The 26761-nt window shown below is 38.1% G+C and overlaps 2 protein-coding genes across 6 annotated transcripts; both read right to left on the minus strand.

Moving 5' to 3' along the window:
- Positions 1–297: 297 nt before the first annotated feature.
- LOC132153053 (immunoglobulin-like domain-containing receptor 1) lies at positions 298–6042 on the minus strand. 2 transcript variants are annotated; one of them, XM_059562200.1, is made up of 9 exons: positions 5959–6017; positions 5734–5826; positions 4948–5118; positions 4652–4801; positions 3489–3608; positions 3262–3408; positions 2474–2599; positions 1515–2389; positions 298–1036 (listed from the first exon to the last, which is right to left on the minus strand). In XM_059562200.1, exons 2-9 carry the CDS (start codon positions 5789–5791, stop codon positions 998–1000), a joined length of 1686 nt encoding a protein of 561 aa, XP_059418183.1. In that variant the 5' UTR covers positions 5792–5826; positions 5959–6017; the 3' UTR covers positions 298–997. The 2 variants fall into 2 exon arrangements, with proteins under 2 accessions (XP_059418183.1, XP_059418182.1); XM_059562199.1 differs by having other exon boundaries at positions 5734–6042.
- An 815-nt stretch (positions 6043–6857) lies between these two features.
- On the minus strand, positions 6858–25029 carry LOC132153055 (immunoglobulin-like domain-containing receptor 2). Of its 4 annotated transcripts, none has more exons than XM_059562202.1 (9): positions 24895–25029; positions 21210–21539; positions 20153–20272; positions 17038–17094; positions 11320–11466; positions 11063–11236; positions 9415–9613; positions 8418–9078; positions 6858–7546 (listed from the first exon to the last, which is right to left on the minus strand). In XM_059562202.1, the coding sequence occupies exons 1-9, from the start codon at positions 24938–24940 to the stop codon at positions 7511–7513; spliced, it is 1770 nt and encodes a 589-aa protein (XP_059418185.1). In that variant the 5' UTR covers positions 24941–25029; the 3' UTR covers positions 6858–7510. The 4 variants fall into 4 exon arrangements, with proteins under 4 accessions (XP_059418185.1, XP_059418184.1, XP_059418186.1 ...); XM_059562201.1 differs by having other exon boundaries at positions 9415–9616; XM_059562203.1 differs by lacking the exon at positions 17038–17094 and having other exon boundaries at positions 9415–9616.
- Between the last annotated feature and the right edge of the window lie 1732 nt (positions 25030–26761).

Raw genomic sequence — 26761 nt, forward strand, 5'->3', positions numbered from 1 at the left:
TCCACCGAGTACGAAATATTTTTGTTTGCTGGGGTGGTAATATTATATAGGCCTATTAATAATTAAGGGGGGCCCAAAAAATAGCTTTGCCTATGTCACGATAAGAGGTAATTGCTGCCCTGTGTTTGTACGTCTCACCAATTCACTACCCTCAAATGTTTTAATAAACTAAGCTGGTTTGATCAATCTTGTAACAAATACAAGAAATTACATAAAAATTATTTAATAAATAATAATAAAAACTTTATGCATTAAACAACGAAACATGCTGGCAAATATAAGACCTAGTCTAAAAGATTGGTAAAAAGTTACTTTATTACCGCCAGTGTTTACATCTCAGCACATGAGAAATTCAAAGATCTTTTTTTCTTGGAAACTGTTGTTCATGTAGCTTTTGATTATGAGTTGAAGCATGTACTGCTCTTCTTTTACAATGCAATTAATAACACATACACGTGTACTCAATACATACTCAAATATCAAACTAAATCATTGCAAGGATTTAGATAGCAACACCATGAAATGAAAAAGAAAACAACTGAACCAACATTAAAAATACTACACTGTAGTTACAAAGACTAACTAAAAGTAAACAGAGAATCTTGATGAACCAAATAGGCTCTTTTAGGTACAAACTTCAGTTGAAGTGCCATCAGTGTGAGCTCATCTATAAACTGTACTAATCAAATACCAAAAACCTGGCAGTGGTTAATAATTAAACAATGTACAGTGAAAACAGTGAAAAGTTAAACATATAAAATCAAAGAAATGTTTTCAAGTGATCAAATAACATCTAAAAGCTGTTTAAAACATATAAAATTAAGTGTAAAAAAAGATGTACAGTTTACTGTCTTCCAGGGATCTACTGCAGGCCATCTGTGGTCACCGCTTAATTACTGTGCTGAAGTACACAATTAGTCCCAATGACAGACAGTAGTCCAGTAGACATTCACTTGTAGGTGGTGAGTAATGAAAGATCAGGCTGGAAATGAATGACTCAGATCACAACGCTTGTGCCACTGCGAGAGCTCTTCTCCTGTAAAAGAGAGATTATCTATGATGAGACAAACCATAACAATTATTTACATTTGCAAGACACTTTTATCAAAAGTGACTTAAAAATACTAAAAAGGCTATTTCATGTGTGTTCAAATCACATGCCCTCTCTCCATGTCAACAAACCCGAGGGATAGTTTTAAACCCATAAACAAAAATCTGTCATTTACTCACCCTCATTTCATTCCAGCCCTGTATGGCTTTTTTTGTTATACGAAACACAAAAGATGATCTTTTGAAGAATATGTTTTTGTTCATTCAATAAAAGTCAAACAAGCCGAGACATTCTTCAAAATACCTTCTTTTGTGTTAGCAGAATAAAGAAAGTCGTTCAGATTTGGAACAACGTGAGGGTTAATAAATGACAGATTTTTTATTTTTTTTATTTTTTTATTTTTATAAGTGTGTCCTTTTTGGGACTTCGGAGTGATGAACAAATCATAAATCTAAATTCTTACTGAGATGTGGTCACTCCTCCTGCTGTTGCCAGGTAAAATGTCAATGGAAGTATAAGCTGGTGGTTTCTCAGACAATCTCCCTTGAGATCGCTTCCCCTTTCTATAACTGTCCTCCTCGTCTGAACTCCAGGAGCCTCGACGCGGAGGAGGTGAATATCTCCTGTCTCTGTGGTTCATTGCATGCTCCAACTCCTCCAGAAGCTCCCCTTTACTGCGAACACGTGGACGAGACCCATCCGAACCTGAACCACCCCTGCGTCCTGCTGAACCTCGGCCTCCACGCCTGTCATCCCAGTCCGACTCATCACTGTAGCTACGCTGTAGCTGAGTCACTCTTCGTGAAGATGACGGCTCCCTCCAGGAATCATCACGATGATGGCCATTTCGGTTAGAGCTACCACTGGAATGATTAGACTGCCGGTGTCTTCCACCATCATTGGTCCGCCGAGAGCTCTGTTTTGCTCGGCCCATGATGGGAGGCAGCTGGATGACCCTGCGCTCCACACCTTGGACACCCATCTCGTCCAGGGCTGAGAGCATGCTGGGAGGCCTGGCTGATAAAGCAGCTTGGGGTATGGGTTGAGGTGGTGGAGTTACATACTGGGGTTGTTGGGCTGCATATTGATGAGGAAGTCTTTGGAGGGGGACTGCCATGTAGTGATGTTGAGGCTGAAGCATTGGGGCAGCCATATCCATTCCTCTAACTTGGTTCTCCAGAAAATCTAACATCTGGTTTTTACCATGTACACTTCCATTTATGCTGCCACTGGAATGATATCCATGGGGAGGTACCATTTGCGGGACAGGCTGAGAAGGAGGAATGGCCATTTGGGCCATGGGAAAGTTGTGTTTGGATGAAGGTTCAGAAAAAGACCCTGTGGAGGACAAATTATTAGTGTCACTTTAATCAGAAGCAGCTTTACATAAATTAACAGATTGATAAATTAAGTTATACTGACCTGAATATAGTAAAGGGTTTGCTTGAGAATATGCATTTGAGCCAATGGGGGCATAGATGGGCTGGCCATGGAGCCATGGTACCATTGCTTTTTGAGCTTCACGCATCATTTTGTGGCGCATCACCGCTAAGTAGACAAATGAACATGGAAGAAATATTTCACTACGTTTTGTTATTCAATACAATTTTATAAGATGGACTGTGTATTGGAAGGCCATAAATTACTCAACATAAATATTATGTTTTTATTATTTGAAATAACATTATTAATAATAATAGAATATTTATAAAGGACATTATGTTGTATTGTCGTAGTCCACAAATATTTTTCATTGTTAAAATGCTAAAAAAAGACAAGGTTCCACATATTATTAAAATTAATTATAAGTTATTAGTAATAAATACTTATAATAATAATAATAAATTATTATGAATATTATTGTTGTTATTCATATTATCTAAAAGAATACTTATTCTTAAAATGTATATTTATATTGCCTATTTTTTTGTATTGTCAGTCTACTGATTATTTAGTTTTGTCAAAATACAAAAAAATACAAATTTAATATATTTTATAACATATTACATATATACATATAACAACACATTATTATTATTATTTTTATTATTGACAAACTAATCCATTATGTGGAGTGTGATTTTGTCATCAGTAGACATTTATTTTAAGGAACTGATATTCAGCCGAAGTAAAACACTTTGAACATTGTTTAAAAATACTGTAACATATTGAAGATACTAAAGGGATAAAGAGCGAATGCATGTGGATACCTTCTTCTGGGCAGCAGCAAGTGCGAGGACAGCAGGGACAACGGACATAGCAGCAGCAGTTCTGAGGACAGCACTGGCAGCAGCAGATACACATCAGTATGATGAGGAGTAATCCACCGAGGATGATGAGCAGCACTGTCAGCCAGTCTGAGAGGAAGAGGGAGTATGATCAGCATCAGTAAACGTTTTTGTGGTTGAATACAATTCCTCAGTGCGTTAATACTTACGATATACAATGAGTCTGATTTCTTTGTCAGAGTCTCCCACGACATCACCAGCTGCGTCTATGGAGCAGAAATACATGCCGTTGTCCCACCACATGACCTCATTAATAACCAGGTCAGCACCTGTGAAACACATACAAAAAAAAAATATTTGATTGTAATGCACAAAAATTTAACAAATATAACGTTTTACATTGTTAGGAATAAGTCTCTCTCTCTCTCTCTCTCTCTCTCTCTCTCTATATATATATATATATATATATATACATATATTTATATGTATATGTATATAAAATATGGGATGTAAGTTGAGATCCTGATTAATAAGATTTTTAAAACCAGCTTTTCTAAATTATTAACGTGATCAAAACTTTTAAGCTGACAAACCTGTTACAAGCAAACTACCACATTTGTTCTATTTTTTAATAGTATGATTATAAAAATGTCCACCTTAAATTTAGGTCTACTTTATATATATATATATATATATATATATATATATATATAGACACACACACACACACACACACATATATCTTTCCTTTTTTTATATAAAAATCATGGTAAAATGTAAGTCTCAAATATGATACAACAGGCTTTAAAGGAACATTTATTTATACATTTTTGAATCATAACTGTATTCCACTGCATCATGTGTTTTGCCCCCCAAAATTAAAACTACAGAGCTTTTATCTTAAAACTAAACATTTAAATATCATTTTACTAATACATATTATTGGAAGATATAAAGTGGCAACTGATATTTCTAAGCATTTTATGCAAGTAGTTTGCTACACTATTATGAAATTGTAAATTATTTACATTACGAGTTATCAGAATTTCATCTTATTTCTATTCCATATAAATAACAACTGTACAAAATTGCATCATTTTTGCTCAGTTTGGGACTTTGAATATTTTTTTCCTCTAAATGTGTGTGCTCCATATTTACTATATGTGCCATAGAAGCCTGATGTATCAAATATGGTACAAAACATAATGCACATGCAAGCTTTTCCTTTATATTTTATCAAATATTTTAAATTATAAGTTATAAGATTCAATAACGTAATCCAATTAAAAAAAAAGTATTATTTTATATGTCAGGTTTTATAGGGTTAAAACATCTTGTTCAAAGTTTTAAGTTCTTTTGTGTCCAGACTTACTGTTTTGTATGTATATCTTGCGATTTCTATATTCTGTCCCCAGTATTGCTTCATTGGGGCCTCTCTTCTGAATCACTATGCGGACAGTGCGCTGACTGTCTGGACAGTCATTGGCTGGGTCTTGTTTCAGACCCAGAGCTGCTTGATATGCTGAAGAAAGAAAGAAAGAAACATTCACGGTCCCATTAGTCACTACATTCAACTTTCATCTATTGAGACAAACCGATCAAACAAACTGCAGATTACAGCTTTGCAGCCCTCAAGCTTTATATTTTCAGCTGACCTACACCACTCACCAGCTGAGTAATAGTCCAGCACTGGATCCAAACAGAAGGACTTGTATCGCCATGTGACCAGAACATTTTGTTGATTTACAGAAGTGGAATAGTCACATCGCAGAGTGACAGAAGCAAACAACATAGTGTTTCTCTCTGTTTGTGGAACCGTGACCTGGATAGACAACAGCTCTGAGAACAGAGGGAGAGGGTTCAGATAACACTGTTTGCATCAGGGTTCCACACCTTCTGACCACGCTCATTCATTTCAATTATTTATTTATTTGTCATTAGTTTATTAGTCATTACATAAGGATATTACACACAAAGAACAATTTTCAGCCAATTAAACATTTTAGAGCTGAGCATAACAAAAATAATGACACTCCCTATGTAATTTTTAAAGATTATTCATTTCTATGCATGTAACTGGCCTGAAAATCTTTATTTTACAAATCCTTGCTCATGCGAACAGAATCAAGTTTCAGGGAGAACTTACATATAGAACTATATATATATATATATATATATATATATATATATATATATGATGAACAGTTAACAATGAAAAGTATAAACAAAGTTTCAGGGGATCATAATGTAGCATATCGGCTGGCATGACGCTTTTAAATCACGTGATCGGGATTGTCCGCCCATGTTTGCACCTGCTGATGATTAATCTCGCCAGTGAACTTATAAAATTACCAGAATTTGTTTTTTAATAATTTAAAAACTGTATCCCACTCAAGTGAAACAAGCCTTATATTCGACATCAACCCCTGACAGATAATTTGAATGCAGACTTACCTGTTGGAAATACGCAGAGCACGAGCGCAAGCACCTTGAGCTGCAGTCCTTCTTTCATGTTTTTCGGTTATTCGGAAGGCGTTTTTTAATATACTGTAACGTTATTTTTACAAAACACAGCTAAATCCTATATCTGCGACTACAACAAGTACAGACAATTTACGCTGGCAATCGCGTCATCGTAAAACATGCGATGCAAATATGTCCCGATATGTTCTTATATACCTCTATTCTCTCGAGTCAGTGTAAACACACCTTTGCTCTTTGGAAGTTTGATCCCCCTCCCCCATTCCACGATGACGCCACAGACTCCACCCACCAACAAGTGCACAGCTCCGAGAAAAACACCCGAACCGGGTCATAGGCTTTTTCATTGATTACTGTTCAAAATCGAATCCTTATCACATTGTTATGTTTGTAAATATGAATCAATGATCAAAGTTAAAGGATTAATACGTTGAATGCGTTGTTTACTAAATTCGATATAAGCAAAAAATATATTTGAGCCAGTTTTAACATTTAACCACCAGGGGGCGTCACTTACCTGTGTTATGGATCAACCGGGGAGCTATATGTTTGGGGATGTTCGCGTGCACGTGAACAATTTTCCCTTACTTTCTAGTAGATTTGTCAGATACGAATTATGAAGCTGCAAAGAAAAAACTTTTGGTACATTCTTAATAAATGTTGTTAGAACTTAAACACTGTATTGTTGTCTCCTAAGCTAACACAGCTTTAGTCCAGTTTTAGTGTCATTTATACTTTTACTTAGTTCTGAATAAGCTGTGTTGTGTTCAAGCAAACTATTGTAAACTGCCATCACACGTGACCACACATTTAATATGACAAGTTGCTATAAAGAATATAAACATACTATTGACAGGAAAATGTTTTATTAATAGTTAATAATAAGTGCAACTATTAACTATCAACTATAGCACAATGTAAAAGTGACAGGTACAGAGCTCTAAATGTAAAGTTTGACCACTTAACACCTGTCAGGGCCCATATCAGATGTTTCCTGGTATTGTAATCTTATCCTGGAAAGAAACATCCTTTCCTTTTCTATGTCCTGTCCAGTTTCCTGCATTCCCAAGATTCTGTACTGCTGAAAAATGCCTTACTGTATTTATTTATTTATTTTTTATGTATGTTGAAGCAAGACAGAAGAGGTAAGTGTACATGCCCTGATATAGATTATAAAGAACAGGGATATTTTATCATAAACATACTGAGGTTATCAGGAATAAAAAAGACAGCAAGTGTCCATATCAAAATCATTACTTTAAAGCTGTGGAATACAAATAATTGGCACATTATGAAAAGCATCATCTTTCATGCTTTCCTCAAGACCCAACTGATAGAAATTGACAAAATCTACAGTACAGTACAGTGCAAACAAAGGCAATGGCAATATTGAAATATCAGAGACAGTGTCCCATTACAGTACTGAAGATAATAAGAGAAATATCAAGGAATGTTATAGCAGTTGAATCTCATTTTAACACAAAGTCATTTTGGACATAATTTTTGTGCAGTTTTTGTCTGAGGACTAATTAAGAAAGTAGGTCTTTTGACACATAGACACCAATCAATAGATAAAATAAAAACAGACACACAATATGTTCTTGCCCTTGACCAGCAAAAAATTCCCAAGCTCTTCATGTTAATGTTTCCTGCATAAAATGTGTCTTTCTGTGAGGTTGATCCTTAGTGTCTGGGGCATTTCTCTTCAGCTGGACGGATATTAGTATGATGTCAGTTCAGTTTGACGATGTCACACAATTAGAGAGTCTCTGCTTAGATGAGTGGTCTGTTAAAAAACACCAAGAGCCACATATTAGACACCCATTAGCATGATGCGTTTGCAGATGCGTTGTTAGTGTGCCAGTGTAATGCAGTAAAGAGTTAGTGATGCCATTTATGATACATTCAGGTAAACAACAAAAACACATAAAACCTGTCTACCTGCTTTGATAATTCAAAGCGGACTTTCATTTATATACATTCTTGTAAAAAATAGGATTTACATTTTATCATACAAAAAATGTACATTCCGTACAGTTAAAGTAATTCCACATTTAGAGTCCCTCTTTAGGAAACAAATGAAAGAACAGTGCTGTTCAAAAGTTTGGGGTCAGTATGATCTTATGCTCACCAAGGCTGCATTTATCTGATCAAAAAGACTGTAAAAACAGTGATATTCCTAATAATGCTATTACAGTTTTAAATAATTATCAAAATTGTTATATATTTTAAAATGCAATTTATTCAAGTGAGGGCAAGGGTGAATTCTCAGGAGCCATTAATCCAGAGTTCAGTGTTAACACAGTTGTTTTGGTTAATATTGATGAAAAAATACAGTTGATAAGTAGAGAGGACAGCATTTATTTGAAAAAAAAATCTTTTGTAACATTATACATGTCTTTACTGTTACTTTACATTAGTTTAATGCATACTTGCTCAATAAATATATAAATTTATTTAAAAAAAATGTGTACTGACCTCAAACTTTTATGCTTTTTGACAAGATACAGCTTGTTTTCACGGATTTTGCATTTTACTATTTGAGACTATTTTTCATATTAATGGAATCTCAATTGTCTCTTCTCTTTAGGCTTGAAGGAAGTTTTGTCTAGTCTTCAATGTACAGAAACCAGGGCAGACGATTATAAGTAACTCACCAGTTTCCTGGGTTTGTCCCTATCCTCCCTGCGCTCATGTAACGTATGGGACAGTCCATGGGCTGGACGTGTGTATGAAAAAGGCTGCATGGCAGGATCAGCAGTCCTGTACCGTTCTCTTCGTATATGCTCTTCAGTTCTAAACCTCTCTGCTTCTCTTTCAGAGTACGGAGGTAAAGGATCATCTTCCTCGGTGCGGTTGCTAGGTGATCTGCTATTGTAACAGTCACTGCTCTTCTTGGAACTGCCTTTTGAGGGTGTGTCACTGTCATCATCAGCCCTCCCAGCTCTCTCTCCATGGCCCCTAACCTTGCGCTCCAGCAGAGTGTTCAGGTAGGTATCATCATAAGACCTCTGACGAGCAAGGTAACGCTCACTGTCAGCAGTGTTGCGCCTTTTTGGTGGGGAAGGTGGTGAGCCTCTACGACGCCAGTCATCGTCATCATCATCACAAGAATACCGTGGCCCATCTTGGTATGATGTGGGATGGTCCCGTGACCTTGGACCCATTTGAAAGTCTTGCTGAGGTCCATGATAGTCACCTCTCTGACGACCGTGTGGGCCGTATGATATAGCAAACTCTTCCAGCTCATCTAGTGACCCTGTGCGCCCCCTAGCATCAAAGGCTTTGCGGGGCAGGTGTTCAGAACGGCAGTTCCATCTGCAAACAGTCATGATATTATCAGTGCACACATATACTAAAAGTTTAAAAGTGTGGGGTTAGAAAGATTTTTAAAATGTATTTGAAAAATTCTCTTATGCTCAAGTATATAATGAAATACTGTTACAATTTAAGATAACTGCTTTCTATTTAATATATTTTAAAATTGAATTTATTTCTGTGATGTCGAATCTGAATTTTCAGCAGCCATTATTACCGTCTTCAGTGTCACATGATCCTTCAGAAATAATTATAATATGCTGATTTGGGGCTAAAGAAACAATTCTCTCGTGTCTTCAGTTTGCTAAATAATTAGATCATGCACACATACTGTACCTGTTGTCATGTTCATCCAGAGAGTGATTGCTCTGATAGTGTGAGGGCCGAAACCCGTGACCAGTCGATGCTATTCGGATATGTGGCTCTTCCATGTAGTCACTGATGGGTGGTAGTGCCTTCCTCTGGACCTGGCGATAGGTCTGTCTGAAGTCTGTGTCACCATCATGCAGAGAGCTCAGTTCTGATAGGCTGTCAGCTGCTGACACAATGACATCATTATTTACATATATGCATATAGCAGACGCTTTTATCCAAAGTGCATTCAGGCTATACATTTTTTTTTTACCAGTATGTGTGTACCCTGGGAATCAAACCCACAACCTTTTGGGCTGCTACCACTAAGCCACAGGAACACCTGCTGTCATCATGGACTTTCTAGAAGCATGCACAATCGCAGATGTATTTCAAAAGGGAAAATCTGTGATCAACAACATACTTTCAGAGTATGGACAAAAAAAAAAAAAACTGAAACATCTTTTAAGATATCATCTTTTTTGTGTGTTTCAAAGAAGATAAAAAATACAGGTTTGGAATGACATGAAGGTAAATGATGACTGAATTTTATAATTATTTGAGAATGAACTATCCCTTTAAGTTTTTAATGTAAAAACATGCCTTTTAATGTAAAAGGCAGGTTCATTCAGGAGTGTTTAAATGATGATGATCATGATGATGAAATAAATTAGACAAGCCATCAGGTGTCTCCTGACCATTAGTAAATAGATTTTTACTAACTCAACTTAACTCAAATACAGCTTTTCTTTTTTATACAGACAGATTCAGTGTACAGAAACATGCTGACTGCATACAGGCTTACATGGACTAAGTAGTACACAACCTTCATAGCATCCTGACCCTGACTGGCCTGGAGTCGATAGCAAGTGCACACTGTGGATATACACACATGACCTGTGTGTTTCTATTGTGTCTTTGTTACCAAACATTCAGTGCATCATTTAAGGCTAAGCCACATGCATGTAACACTCACACAGTGCACACAGAAGATTTACAGAAGCATGCACAAAGAGTTTTAGATTATTGCGCACTGTATTTATGCAATTTTTGCATTCAGAGGTTAATTCACTAACCTGCTACCATTTAGCCTGACATAGCACAAAACCCTGTCTTATTTACATACCACCTGCAATCCAACTCAGCCAGTATAAATATGGATCATGATAAGTGCCACATAAAAATAAGATGGGGAATCAGTACAGTATATTAATTAAAAATATATATGTGAATAAATACACTGGCCAATAAACAGCTATATTAATTTTTATATAAAATGTTTTACTTCTTATAGATAAACACATTCATTGTGAAACTATTCGCCATCCTCATAAACAACACACAACTGCTTCTTTCACAAAGCAAGCTTTTTCCTCTCTCAGTATCTTTAGAACTTCATTAACATTCTATTTCCAAATATTTGTCTACTGTCATCAGCTCATGTTCACATACTTAAATACAGCAAGCACTCTCATCTCATCTAACCACAATTCATTAACAACCTTAGATGAAAGTTACAGTGCAAACTCTACAAGATATTAGTTGAGTTTATTTTGAGTTTGATGATGCAGACTTGCTTCAGTCATATGTAGTTATTCAATGCAAATGCAGATTCTGTTGTATTGTCACTTACCTCCAGCTATATTGTTTTCTACTGAACGAGACACTGTAGTCAACTTGGGTTCAATGATGGATGGTGCGGCTGATGGAACTACAGGAACCACAGGAACACCAGGAACGTAGTAAGGCTGATACATGGCAATCTGAGGAGGTTGGCCGCTCTTTGCCATCTTCCCAGCTTCATATACTTTGAAGGCAATTGGGAATGCTTTTTCAGGTTGTGAATATGGGCAGTGTGTGTAGTATGTATGTGTGTGTTTGTGTACTCACAGTGTTTTGGACAGCAACATGTATCAGGACAGCAGCAGCAGCGTACATAACAACAACAGGAGTGAGGGCAACATTGGCACCAGCAGATCCCAAACAGCAACAGAAAGAGAACACTACCAAGGACCACAACTCCTACAAATACCCACTCTAAAGGGGAGACAAAAAAAGACTAATCAGGAAACTTGGTTTCCATGGCAAAAGCAGATCCTGAAGGAAGTGCTGTCCTGAAATCATTTTTGCACACAGGATTTGTCTCTGATCATGATCAACCACAAGGGAGAGCGTCTAAGGGCCTAATGATGAATTTCCTCTGGGTGTGGTGTCCAACAGTATACATTGCTGACCTCTTATTCAACACAGATACACTTCAATCTTAAGAATGTTCATAATTATATGCCTCTGAGTACTTCCGGAAGACCAAACTTCTTAAAAGTTGGAATGTTTGTTTTCAAATTTACACCATAATACCAGGATTGCGTATAAAAAAAAACAGATTTGATATTTAAATTTTAATGTTCTTTTTGCTCACATCTGAATAATATGTTAAATAGCAACAGAGCGTAAACTTTGCAGTTAATTTATACACACACACACGTTTTTTTTTTTTTAAAAGTGGGGACACTATAGGTGTAATGGTGTTTATACTGTACAAACTGTATATTCTATCGCCCTACACCAACCCTACACCTAACCCTAACCCTAACCCTCACAGGAAAAAACTCATTCTGTATGGTTTATAAGCGTTTTTAAAAATGGGGACATGGGTTATGTCCTCATAAGTCACCCTCTCCTTGTAATACCTGTGTCATACCCATGTCATTAGACACAGTTGTGTCCTGATGTGTCACAAAAACAAGCCACTGTAAAATCTAATTAGTTGGGCTTACTTAAAAAAAGCATGCAAACCGATTGCCTTGAAAAAACGAAGTAAAGTGAAATAGGAAATGTATGTTGTACTGACAAATGCTTAGTATAAAAAATGTATTTTATAATAAAACAAATTGAATTGTTACCATTGTAATCTGTGTGTGACTTTAACATGTTCCCACACACTTTTTTAAGGATAATATAAACCCAATTAAAAGCATCTCAAGGTATTTATGAAAAATTAAATTTAAAAAAGTTAATTAATGAACACACTCGAAAATACACTAATGCTTTAATTAGAAGATATATCACCTTCTAAAAGCAAAAAAAAAAAATCTAATATTTATTACTTTTCTACTCTTTAAATCAAATAACTCTGACTTCATGATGCATTGCTGCATCAACAAGAAGAAAATTCTAGGAACATAAATGAAGTGCCCAAGCAAAGAAACGAATGAATACAACTAGTGAACGATGACTGCAGACATGGAGAAAATGGGTGAAAAGTCTATTTAAGGGGTCATATGATGCTTTTTAAAAGATCATTATTTTGTGTATTTGGTGTAACAGCATATGTTTACATGCTTTAATGTTTAAAAAACACACTATTATTTAACAAATACTGTACATTATTGTAGGTTCTCTATGCCCCGCCTCTCTCAAATGCATCGTTTTCTACAAGGTATCTCCTACCGACAAGTGCAGTCTGCTCTGATTGGCCAACTGACCCTGTGCATCATGATTGGCCGAACGCCGCAAACACTTGTTGGAAATGTAACACCCCTTTCCATAATTGCAAGCTTCATCTTTCAAAATAAATGTAAAAACAGTTAATAATCGTCCCTGTACGACCGGAGCAGGAGCTTGGTTCGTATTGCCAGCAGTAAGTCAGACTTGTTCCCGGTGCGTGTTGGACTACGGCAGGGCTGCCCTTTGTCGCCGGTTCTGTTCATGATTTTTATGGACAGAATTTCTAGGTGCAGCCAGGGGCCGGAGGGGGTCAGGTTTGGTGACAACACGATTTCGTCTCTGCTCTTTGCGGATGATGTTGTCGTGTTGGCCTCATCAAGCCAGGACCTTCAGCATGCACTGGGACGGTTTGCAGCCGAGTGTGAAGCGGCTGGGATGAGAATCAGCACCTCCAAATCCGAGGCCATGGTCCTCAGTCGGAAAAGGGTGGCTTGCCCACTTAAGGTTGGTGGAGAGTTCCTGCCTCAAATGGAGGAGTTTAAGTATCTTGGGGTCTTGTTCACGAGTGAGGGAAGGATGGAACGGGAGATTGACAGACGGATCGGTGCAGCTTCTGCAGTAATGCGGTCGATGTACCGGTCTGTCGTGGTGAAGAAAGAGCTGAGCCGCAAGGCGAAGCTCTCGATTTACCGGTCAATCTACGTTCCTACTCTCACCTATGGTCATGAGCTTTGGGTCATGACCGAAAGGACAAGATCCCGGTACAGGCGGCCGAAATGAGCTTTCTCCGCAGGGTGGCTGGGCGATCCCTTAGAGATAGGGTGAGTAGCTCAGTCACCCGGGAGGAGCTCAGAGTAGAGCCGCTGCTCCTCCACATCGAGAGGGGTCAGCTGAGGTGGCTCGGGCATCTGTTCCTGATGCCTCCTGGTCGCTTTCCCGGGAAGGTGTTCCGGGCACGTCCCACTGGGAGGAGACCCCGGGGAAGACCTAGGACACGCTGGAGAGACTATGTCTCCCGGCTGGCCTGGGAACGCCTCGGTGTCCCCCCAGAAGAGCTGGAGGAAGTGTCTAGGGAGAGGGAAGTCTGGGGTTCTCTGCTTAGACTGCTGCCCCCGCGACCCGGCCCCGGATAAGCGGAAGAAGATGGATGGATGGATGGAACAGTTAATAATGTCCTTAGTTTTATCATCAGTTCAAGCCCGAAAGGGGAACAGAGTGGTGTGACAGACACAGTGATGAAGCTCATACAGTATGTGTTTGAGGTACACAAGTCACTGACGGTTAAGACAGCTGACTCCAACGGTAACCGTCTCTCTCACACACATACTACATACTTAAGCCCCTTTCACACTGCGATTCCGGCAAATACACGGGTAAAGTGTTCCGGCAATTGTTCCCGGGTCGCTAGATTTTGCACTTTTCACACTGCCAGTGGCAGGGCTGGACTGGGACAAAAAATCCGCCCGGGCATTTTTGCCCAGACCACCCCACTATATGATCATAAACACCACCCATCTTTGCACGCCCTTAATTATATGCATACCAACTCCTATTCATTAAAGCACTAATGCCATGTAATGAGTGAGTATAGGAACGAGTGAGAGTTAACAGATGAAATAAGTCAAAATTTTATATTTATTAATACAGTTGAACTATACTCCACAGCGGTGAATTCTAAAACAAGCTATAAGCGGCTCTGGCATAGCAATACCAGTGTTTCTTACAGGATTTTTGTTAAAACTATGGTGGTGTGTCCTCGGTCCTTCTAGGGGGGTTTGGGGGCATGCCCCCCCGTGAGAAAATTTTGTGCATTTTAATGTTAAATTCATTAATCTGGTGCACTTTGAGAGTTCAAAATTAAAAGCTCCAACCCATATTCAGTGTGCAAATTAAACAAAGAAAAATTAAAACCACAGTGTCTATTTACATTACACATAATAATAGTTATAATATTAATCTAATGACAGTAATAGTCATATTTTGTAAAAAAAAATGCACAAAAAAATAAAGGAAACTTTCTTAATTAGTTGTACCAATTTCAATACTTGAAAGAGATAAGCACATGATCTTTTATTTTGACGCAAACTGCATCAAGCTTTTATTTTGGCGGAAAACATGGTTTACAAACGCCTCTTATTAAATTTCTAGTGAATTGCGGTAATCGTCAACTATGCAGATGTGGAAATAATCTACACTCATGACATGGCCTAAGTGTTTTGAAAGTAGTTATGCTTACCGCAGGCTCTACACTTTCTCATCTCTCTCCTGATCCTCCGTCCTCACTATCATCATCTGCCACAGGAGCTGATGAAGGTCAGAAAACATATATTTTGACACAGTTTACAGTGTCTGCTTTAAGGGCCTGGTTCTATTTTTTCACGCTATTTATCTGCAAATTCCTTGCGTTTCTTCTCCATCTTTTTTTACAGATACACACTGACACTGCTGCCGCTCGCTCACTCGTTTAAAGTTGTGATTGGGCCAGCCCAGTGTCAATCAAGAAAAGAGCCAATGGGCCGCTGATCTACGTGTTTCATGGGCTGGTCTGTCAGAAAAAAAAAACTAACACTGAATTTGACCAATGCATTACACCGGCACAAACAAAGCGCCGCCAATTAAGCAAAACAAAACAAAACGAATGGGCCGCCGATGTACAAATTTTATGGGCCGTTAAAAAAAAAAAAAACAGTATGAGTATGAGATATCGGCCCAAAAAGCACGTCGGCCCACCCATGGCCAGTCCAGCCATGGCCAGTGATTACACGGGATATGTGCGTGCTTTCACACACAACCCGTAAAGGTCCCGTAATGACACGTGACATCAGGGCGTGACGTGTAATGTACGAGTCGAAAACGTTAGGCATAGGCAGGTGGCAAGGAAGTCGACCGGAAGTTGAAGTCGGCCGCGTGCCGCTATCTTGTAGCAGAACGTCACTTGCGTTAGCATTCCCATTGACTCCCATTCATTTTGGCATCACTTTGACAGCGAATAACTTTACATCTGAGGCGTTTAAAGACTCCGTTTGTCCATTATTTATTTCTAAAGATACACGACAATGTATAAAGGGCTCCATTACCTTCTATGTTACATTATGGCCCCGTAGAAACAGTTTTTGTAAAAATAGGCTAACGATTGCATCATAACCACTCGACTCTCTGTCGCATTATACTGTACAGACAGGAGGAGAAGCTCGCAGGCAATTAACTTAATATGGCGTACTGGCGTTACATTTTAAAATACTATACAAAATAATTAATCAGTATACTTACTCCTGCTCACTCACGCCAAAGAACTCCCCACTCAAGCAGTAATTTAGTTAATTAGTCATTTGTTGGTGAATCGGACTACACTGGTCACACTGCATGTTTTTGACAACTCAATGGAAATGCATTTTTTTTTCTGCTATTATTTTGTGATGCACTGCCTTTTTCATCACATTGAGTTTAGACTGCAAATATAGGTAAAATATGACTTATTTTACTGCATAGTGCAGGAAACACTGGCACATCATCGATTCTGGGGTTGGAAGAAGCATTGTCAAGATCAGAAAACCTGAATTTTTACCCAACTTAACATAATACCCTTCTTAATTTGTAAAATAATATTTAAAGTTAATGTTACTTTTTTATTTACCTATTCTTTTCACCATGAAATACAGTTGAAAACCTCTGTTTCATTATAATTTGGTGATGTAAAGATCTCCACAGTGAATGCGTGTGTGACAGCGTGCCTGCTCTGCAAGCAAGCTGCATGATAGAATGCAGCAAAACAATCACTTCCATTATAATCGATTAAGCTGTCTTTAATGTAAGTGGCTTAAAACAAAATATAAAAAAGGCAAGAAATACTGCTAGCATTCTGGAAGACAGAAAGCCTCGGTAGAGGGTGAGATGTAAAAGTAACTAATGTGTTACTTTCCATAAAAAGCAACAATCATGTGATTATTTACTTGAAGTTAAGCAGTGGCCTCTATATAATGTGCAGTAATGTTATACAACATCAATAATTGATCTGTCCTTTTTTTAAGAGGTAACAGATCAGATTGGAGCATTTTGGAGTTTGCTGATCGCAGCAGAAGATAAAGCAGGTGAACTGAAAAGGACCTGTGTGAGAGCACCCACTAAAAAGGACAGGGGGAGAAAGAGGTATGGCAGGCGTACCTGGCATAATCTCCAAATCAAACTCAGGCAGGATGTCATCCAGCACACCTGTCCTACCTGGAGGAGGGAGAAGATCAGACATAAACAGCAGCAGTGGGCAGCAAGTGAAAGTTCAAAGTTTAGGGTCGTGGGTAAATGCTTAAATGCTCTGTGTTATTATGAAAAAGTTTCTCTGTTAGTGACTGTGGATTAATTAAATTTACGGTGAAAGCTGTTATGAAAAGTAGATTTTTGGTTTAAACATGATTGGCTTTTTTGTTGGTTCAGAGAATAAATCAAATGCAAACGTATAAAACAAAAGCCTTGCCAAATACCCACACTTTGCGGTATTTGCCCAAAGTGTTTAAGTGAGGATGAAGACCACAAGTGTGTGTCAAACTTTTCATTACCTGATAAGACACACTTTTAGTACTGTAAAAATGCAAGTGTTTACATGGCTTTATTTTAATTTTACATTCTTTGCATTTAAAAATCTACTTCTAAATGTCTGTTCAGTAGTCCCTATAACATGACAATTTTAATTTGTGGTGCTTCTAATGAAGTGCTAAAAAGCATTTCCAAATGTTGTACAAAATAAATATACTAATATATGCAGCAATAAAACATGTAGCACTTTGTTTTACTACCAAATTATATGTAATATCTAATTATTATTCATATTTAACTTACATAGGAAAGATTTCCGTGACCTCTTGCAATCTTATTTTGCAATCTTATTTTGCAATTTATTTCCACAACATGATGCATGATGGGATACACTAAGCCTTGAATACTGCTCTGGAGTGGTATTAAAGGCACTGCGCTTTGGCGTTTTTAAGATCTGGACAGTCTTGCTCACTTACCTGTCGCCAGGACGCACTATCAAGTGGCCAAGACCAGAGGTGTGGGTATTTGGACAAGTGGTGAAGTCCAACTAAAATTATACTTAAGTTTATCTGATTGTGCTAAAATGGAAATATTGCCAGCAGGGCTACTGTAAAGTTTAGTACTGTACGTCTCAAGCGATATGCCAGTAAATAAATTAATAGATTTGAACTATACTTAATTTGAAATGAATGACAGTAATGATATGTTGACATGTTGCTGGTTCCCAGGGATTATGCTAATGTAGATGTGTGCATTCGTTCAGTATTTATATCTGGCCCAAGCACAGATCAGGTTCACTAATGTGCACGAACGAAGAGAGTGAGTAAGAGATGAAGTAGAGGGGGCTTCAGCAGGCTTCAGTGGAGGAATATGGGGGACTTATTAATCACACAGCCTCATTAACCAACCTGAAAGGGGGACAAGGCCAAGGGTACGTCATCACCATTGAGACAATGCTGGCATTGTTTGAAATTAAAAGGTGTCCCAGAGCACTGTGCAATAACCTTAATAACCAAACACCTTCCCTGAGAGACAAATGAAGGGGTGGCTTTAGAGGTAAAGTCTATTTTACACTGAGCGTACATTTTCAATGACTGTCAAGCCGCCAGAAATAAAGCGCATTCTCACCACCTTAACTGGCTTTGGTGACAGGAAGTGCTGAGCTGGCATACAGGAAGAGGAATAATATCCAACACCTCTACTCCTCGGTTACAGTCATTAAACCAACCGTAACCTGAGAGTAAAGGGGACCTCACAAAGAGAGGTAGAGAAGTGAAGAGAGAGAGAGACAGGCAGAGATATAGGGGAAGGCAAGCTGTGTTGTGTAGACTGAAAGTTATTATCAGACTTACAGGGGTAGTTTAGCTGTGTGTTCGTAAATATATTGTTGTTGTAATTACAGTGTATAGCTGTACAAGTGCATTTGTTGCTCCCTTAAATCAATCATATTTCATACACGGTCAATAAACTATATACTCCCACAACAGACGTTTGTGGGGACGCATGAAAAAGAAACAGAAGGCATTCACCTTATTAGAAGGCAGTGTATCATCAGATTGAATTGAAACTTACATTTCAAGTTTAAAAAAAAACTTACAGTTGCTCTAAATGTTTAGAATAATAACCTACTTATTTCCACAGTGATTGGTTGCCTTACCTAAGAACATGTGGTCACCTGCTTGGCAAGACAACAATTTGTTAAAAAAAGGGTTATTCTAAAGAGTTGAGTTTTGTTTGATGTTTTGATTTTACAGTAAAACTGTATTAATTAATCTGACTGAATTCTGAATATAGTAGTGTAAGAAATTACTGTTAAATACTGTTCATTTTTACAGTGCAATCCCTGATCCTAAATAATAATAGTGTTGCTTTCCAAGGCATCCACCACTAACAATCGAGAGCTAAGCTGCAACTAAAACATGACTACACAGCAAGTTTGATGAAACCACTTAATACTCCAGATTACATTCTCCACTTCGTAAACCAATTACATCTTGATTACTCAGAGGGCAGTGCCTTCCTCCGCTTCTTAGTGTCTACATAACACGCTCACTGATCCTCCAGAGTAAGTTCTAACACTCTAAAAAAATATATATTTTCACCTCACAGGACTGTTCAAAAGGACCTGGCATCCCCTGTCCCCTAAAACCCCCCTTCGTTCCCATGGAAACGGCTTAAGAAGTGGCTTATATTGCTCACACCGATAACGGTCAGTTATTTACTCTTTGTCTGGCATGAGGCGTTTGACTTTGTTTTGTCCAGCTGACACAGTAATAACTTATGCTGTTAGGGTCAGTCCCACAGCACCAAACAAATTGTTTCTCTCCACAGTGATCCTGTCCAGGACGTGTAAAATATGTGAGGTCTTCCTGGTCTGAAGAACAATAGTGTCTCTTATTAAGGATCTGAGCCCTGTCGAGAGGCATGCGCTGTACAGTTGTCGTCATGGTAGCGCTTTAAGTGCACTCGGGAATTCAGACTGGGATTGGCATGAACAATCATTTAGACACAGTAACCAAGCATGCACACACAAAAGTAAAAATTTTTGGAGAACAAGGTCGATTTCTTTATAGGAAACTCTGTAAATAATCACAAATATTGAGAGTCCCTAAAGCATGGCGTTCACTGACACTTTTTCGATCATTTTTAACAGTTCAGACTTTTCTGAAACCATGTTATACAGATATCAACTGACTTTTTTGCAGTGCTGATTCAGTTTTTGAGAAGGATATGCACTCATGAGACTCACCCTGCACCAGTAGCTCCATCTGGCCTTCATTTATCCCTTCCAGGTCATCAGAAATGACCACCTTACAGAAATACACACCGCTGTCGCCCCACTGCAGCTGTCCAATGCGAAGATCTGCTTCTGAAAAGGTTAGAAGTTATTTGGTTATAACCCGAGCTAATAGTAGGTGAGTAATTGTCTAATTTTAATATTTGTATTTAGTTTTTTGGATTCCAGAGTAACATAAAAACATATTAGCTGACAGTTGAGCAATTTACTTTTAGAAATTAACATTTTTTTATCAGTAGGAACAAGACATCATTCATCCTCATTATCTTCCTTTAATATTTAGTCAGAACAATCGTAGTCTTTGTTGGAGAGGTGACTGGAGGAGGGAGAGCTTTGATGGCTAAAGTCAGAGGAGAGGGTGTTTGCATTTGATAAGGAAAGCTGTGGGGGTGTTTTGTGAGACCTTTATGAGGTCCAGCCTCCTGACCATTGTGTGACCTAGAAAAAAACAGCCCTATTTAAGAACAGGAAAACACAGCACAGTCAGCTGGGTTTCCTAAGGGGGAGATGGATTATGCACAAGATTGCAGACTTGAGAATAGAGCGGGCTCAAAATGTAATAACATAACAAGATGATTTTATTACACTGTGGCCCCAAGAAGTACTTGGACCATTAAGCCACAGTTAAATGTCAGTTCATGTATGCCATTGCATTAAAAATAAATATTAAATAAGTAGCATCTGCAAACCAATTATGCCAGACATTTTCTCAGAACTGATGTCATTTCACAGTTACATTTAAACAACTGAATCCCAATATTTGTGGCTGTATGAGTTAGTTCCCCTCAAGTTCACAGTCATTAAGTTTGGAATTTAACTTTCCAGCTGACTAATGTCATCATGTTGTGAAGCTAATTGCTCTCAAAACACCGAAATGTTTATAAGGTTATGATCAAATAAAAAATATTCTGCCTCATATTTGATTGAACTTCACCTTGATTCAAGCTCAACCTCTTCAAAAACAACAAACAAAACAAAAACAGTTTTAAACGCAGCAGAAACACATTACTGTTAATGATGGAGATGTCTCTTCCTTTGTAGTGCTCTGCTAATGTCATGGAAGATCCCTGTGCTGAAGCCACTATGCGGACTGTACGGCTGTTGTCAGAGCAGTCCAGATGAGACGAGGCTCCCAGATCAGATACACGGACCCCCAGGGACTCTGGAAATGTGAAGGAATCCCGAGTACGGTCTGTACAGTAGGACTTGTACCACCACTGCACCACGGCGGTTTGAGAGGAGTGGGTGGTGTAATGACATGGAAGAACGATGGAGCTGAACAGCATAGCAAACTTCTTCTCATCTTTCACAATCACCTGTACACCATTGCAACTTTGCACTGTGCCAGAAAGAGATTGAGAAAAAAAAAACATTATTGGATGATATTAACACAATTACACTTAAGGCTGGAATACAAAACACAAGTTGACCCTAGTTTATGAGTCACAGCTAGTCTGCAGATTTTGCCAGAAACCTGTGAATATGATATGCACAGACTTTAATTTATTAGCTTCTAACTGTGTCTCTATCCAGTTGGAGGATATCACATATTGTTTTCATTTGTCATGCATCTCCTAGTTCTCCTAGACTAGAGTCATGAGTTTGTTGTGTTTGGAACAGTTTGAAAAGTCTGTGATCCTCAGTCGTTTAGTGTCTGATGGCTAGTTTATCTCTGTAACGGTTTATAAGGTCGGCAAGTGTATGATTGATAGCTACAAGTCATGTGGTGTTTTCTAGCCCATGTGTAGAGCACCAGACAGGAAGCTGAGATATGCAGAATTATATTCAGAAAGGTATATTTGTATTGCAAATTCATAATGGCTTTTATAAAACCGTTAAGACAGTTAGAATTAAGAAACTCTTTTTCTTTTCTTTTTTGCAACCCAGTTAAGTCTGAGACACCTAAATGTCCCTCTGTTTTGTGTGAAGTTATTTTCCGGCAAATAAAAAATATAATAAATAAATAAATAAATACAAGCAAAAACTATGTCAGAAAATTTTAGTTTTTAGTAACTGATAAACTTATATTTGTTTTGCAATAACTTGGGTAACAGTACTGAAGGTTGAGCTTAAAAATTTATGTATAACATTGATATTAATTTGTTAATTTATTCCTTAAAATGCTTAACTTGGCTTCCTTTCATGATGTACAGTAATGTTACTGACTTGTGTAACAATTATTGCCGAATGATTGTGTAAGTTTTTGGCCATTAAAATTAGCTGACCATTATAAAAGTTTTGAATTAACTATTACAACAGATTATGTTGAAATTACGTTTTTATTTCAGTTGTTGGAAACTAAACTAAATAACCATATTAAGTCTTTGACACGCTACTTTTTGTTGTAGGTTAAATATGTTGTAGGATAATACACATTAGTATTTTAAAGGCATAGCATTTTTCTACTACCTTTTGAAAGGGTACTGCTCCAGTGACAGTTGTGTTCCTTCATGTCTGAGAGTTATCAAAAAAGTAAATGTTTTTTTGTGCCTCTAATACTTATAAATTAGAAAAAACTGTATCCTTTTCATAGAATTCAGGGGAACAGCAAACACACTCATGAGCAAAGTGAGCTTTCAGCATTAACTGTAATGACTACTGCCCTGTCCATGATTAGTATTATGGTGTTTGAGTGTAATGGTACGTTTCATAGTGTCAGAGACAGGCATGTGTTTATTACCAAAAGCCCTTTCTCAGTCTAGGCCAAAAAAGAAAGGAAAAAAGATTTTGCTTAGTGCCTCTTTTTGAGAATGCTTAGTCACACCATTCACTTTATCAGCTAAAGATTACAAGGTGAGCTGACCTGAAAACAAATGCCTAAAAACATCTGGATCCAGTCAGTCAGAAATTGTGTGTGTGTGTGTGTGTGTGTGTGTGTGTGTTTCTAAGCCTGAAAGTGTGTGTTTGTCCAGCCTTGTGTGGGAGATTATGGAACAGAAAGCTGGACAAAATCAAAGAAGCAGCCAAAAGGAGGATCTGCTGATGTGAAAAACACAGAGTGAGAAAGAAAGAAGGGCGTGTGAGTACAGCAAGTTAAATTCCATGCTATGCATGGGGTGCAGAGAGGTGGGGGCTGTCATTTTTTGGAGAGACATCACCGTCTCTTACTGTCTGAATGGATTAGGGTGTTGAAACCGAAATATTCTGAGAAAACTCTTACAACAGATCAAGTTGAGAACAAGTAGGGAGGAGGTCTCTCCCACAAACAAAGAGATAGTTACTCTAATTCTCGTCAAAGGGTGGAGCACACCGCATAAAAATATACAACAGCCAGTCACCACAGATGTGTGGATGAGATCTTTACTCATTCATTGTTGACGTAGAGGAAATGGAGCAACTTCCTGTGCATTTTCCAACTGTACTTGAGAATGATCGTGTTGCTGAGGGGAATGGAGGCGAGAATTCTATAATACGTTCATTAATGCTCTGTTCATGGTAGATGGGGTCCTCCTTTTGTCCTCTCTGTTGCCTGTTTGACTCATTGTTTAGCTTTATGGTGAACCCCCACCCACTAAGGGTCAGTGCAGGAGGGGGATGTTGAGGTCCCACCAATGACGTACACTCATTGATTCGGTCATCCATGAACACCCAATTAGGTTAAAGAGATTTAAAACAAGCCGTTAGGAGAAGACAACTTTACCTGATTATGTGTTGCTGATGCTAACTAAACTATTACAGGCAGGCGTTACTTAATATTGAAAATAGTATTCAGCTCTTTACCAACTCAAAACAACGTTTCCCTAAAATATTTATACATATTCACACATTCTCTTCACTGAGAGGGTTTTTTTTAGTTTTAGTTCAGAGTTGAACACTGAAATGCTCATAAAACTGGATTCCTGGATTACCTCGACCCCCCAATTTCCGTCCCCAGTTGCAAAGTCGTCTGTTTGTATTGATTATGTGCTTTTTGTTGCTGAGGTGTTTTTCCTGTTCTCACACTGTACTCCCAAAGGAGCATAGTCTGGGTGTTGTTTTTTCAAAGAGATAGCTAGAGATTCCTCAATTCCCTGTCTTCCTGTCCTGTCTACCCCCTTGTCATGTTGTATGTATGTATGGACAGGTTGATGGCTAATTTCACTGGTACTTGTGACTAGTGACAATAAAGGGCTACTACTACTACTACAACCATCATATATTGTTTTGTTGCATCCACCTAGCCAAGTACCGATATAACGCAGCTGCACTCCCTGACACACATTTCAGCAGCACTTCCTTCAATTCTCTCCCACAATTAAACTTTGGGATGTTAAATAGTTTAAATGTTTGTCTATGCTCTATAATTAAAGAGCTGTGAAGTCCCTTTTATACATTACACATATGTTGGCATTTTATAATAATCATTAATAAAGATGAATAAATTATGTTGAACAGAATTACATATTGATTTAAATCAGTAATCATTTTAACAACTTGAAACTTGTAAAAATGTTAAATGTAACAGACTAATTTAATAATAAAAAGTGTAAAAAAAATAATAATTATAATTTAATTTAAAAAAAAAAGTAAATTGTAAATGCATTGTCAGTTTTAAATGAAAATGGACAATAGTCAAATCTGTCACAAGGACCCGTGATCAATCTAAAAATAAAGTCGGGCTCAGGGTTTTCTAAGCTCTCAACCTGTTGCTTTAGCTGTTCCAGTTTTCTATATTTGTATATCGCGACCAAATAAAATGCAGATTAATAACTCACGTGAAAATAGTATGTATAGAAACCGGAATCCGTGTAACAAAACCATGATCCAGTTTAGTGCGGTTTAGTTTACAGGTATGTAGTCCATCTTCTCCCGGACTGTTATTCACTTCATCTCTGTCTGTGGCGCTGCTCAGAATGAGCGGACTGTACCACTTTACTGAAGGGGGAAACAACTGTGAAAATTTAAATCTAAACACTAAAATATTAAAAAGTGCTTAGCGGCTGTTTGAAAATAAAAACCGAGTGCTTTTTTTGCACTCAATGAAATGGATGTCAAAAAATATGAGAAACTACTTTATGTAAGAGAAACCGAAACAGTCTCCCGATTTTCAAGAGTGGATGCGTCTGTCAGAAAACCACTGCAATCTATTGTTGGGGGGGGGGGGGGGTTGACTTCAAGTGTGTGTTTATTATGCATTATGTCTTTGCTGTTGTAGAAAAATTTTATTGGGGGGGAATAAATGAAACACATGAAACTATTCTTAAAAGAGGGCAGTTTACATTAATGTGCATTTACCCATCATTGTGAACCCTATAAAATATCTAAATTAATAAATGATTCAGAGGAATAGTCAGAATAGAAATGACAAGTAATTACTTTAGCTAACAGACATACCAAAACATATTTGTGCTGTAAATTCTATTAAATCCAAATAAAACAGGAAATCAAAAAGGATGATTATATTGAGGTGTATTTTAGTGGTGGTAATAATAATTCAATGCTTCTTCACCATCAAATCAATCATCATACTAATCTTAAAGGGATACTTCACCCCAAAATGGAAATTTCATAGTATTTTGGTTTCTGTTTCCATTTGCGGCAGCAGCAGATATCTAATGTGGCAAGATTCATAGAAGCTGCAAAAGACAAAAAATACATGGAAATGAAAATCAGTCAGAAGTCTTCCGAGGTCAATATTTCACACATTAAACTTTATACTGTTATACTGATACTGGCATGCATCAAAATACCAGTAAACCTAAATTGTAAGCATGAAGGTCCACCCTGAACCTTACCATCAGAAATCTGTAGATCATATGAAACCAGAAATTAAAATTATATGATTTCACATGAATTAGCCAATGATTTACTCACCAAAACATATGATAGTTAAGAATTTTCATGAGATTGTGTTGGAATATCATAAACTTGTCACGGAGTCACCAGTAACACCTGCCACACCATCAGAGTCCAATCACCCGACTCCGCCCATCCGCTCATTATCACCAGATTACTGAAGTCCCCACACCTGCACCCGCTCATCACTGCCACTTCTTAAGCCCGCACCTCCTTTCACTCTCTGTCTGGTCTCGTCAGAGAATCACCGACTCTACTCTCTGTGCTACTCTTAGGAATCATCTGAATACCTGAACGTTTGATCATCCGGATTACCTACCACCATCTGTCATCCGTGTCCTGTCAGTTCCTCCTGTGTCCACCCTTCATCTGTACAGCAAGTATCCTCAAGTCATCCTCTTAACATCCCACTCAGCTCAACTATTCCTCTGCAAGATTTGTGATACCATCTTCTGTCTCCATTATTCCAATAAACATCTACTTACCTGCATACCCTGTTGTCTCTCTCTTCTGTCCGTGACAGAAGACCAGACCGACTGTATGCAAAGAGCCGTTGGATTGGAAGAGGACCCTTCACGGGCTTCTCTCCCCGAGCAAGCACAAGCTGGCAATCCACCACTTCCACCTCATCTTCACTCTCCTTCAATGCCTGCCTCTCACAGTCCCATTGCCCGACCTGCAACGTACACCGGTGAGGCGGAGGGTTGCAGCGGGTTTCTACTACAATGTTCACTCTACTTTGAGATGCAAGCACATGCCTTCCCTACTGATCGTACTAAGATCGCC

Source organism: Carassius carassius, chromosome 11, assembly GCF_963082965.1.
Source record: "Carassius carassius chromosome 11, fCarCar2.1, whole genome shotgun sequence".
Lineage (NCBI taxonomy): Eukaryota > Metazoa > Chordata > Actinopteri > Cypriniformes > Cyprinidae > Carassius > Carassius carassius.

Excerpts from the sequence above, each read along its gene's own strand:
- LOC132153055 (XM_059562201.1), bottom strand. The coding sequence starts at position 24,940 with ATGGTTTTGTTACACGGATTCCGGTTTCTATACATACTATTTTCAC. Across the intron at positions 11,237-11,319 it reads ATGTTGCTGTCCAAAACACT|TATATGAAGCTGGGAAGATG; the intron begins GTGAGTACACAA and ends TTGCCTTCAAAG. Across the intron at positions 9,079-9,414 it reads CTGGATGAACATGACAACAG|ATGGAACTGCCGTTCTGAAC; the intron begins GTACAGTATGTG and ends GACTGTTTGCAG.
- LOC132153053 (XM_059562199.1), bottom strand. The coding sequence starts at position 5,791 with ATGAAAGAAGGACTGCAGCTCAAGGTGCTTGCGCTCGTGCTCTGCGTA. Across the intron at positions 4,802-4,947 it reads GCTGGACTATTACTCAGCTG|CATATCAAGCAGCTCTGGGT; the intron begins GTGAGTGGTGTA and ends TTCTTTCTTCAG. Across the intron at positions 2,600-3,261 it reads TTGCTGCTGCCCAGAAGAAG|CGGTGATGCGCCACAAAATG; the intron begins GTATCCACATGC and ends TTGTCTACTTAG.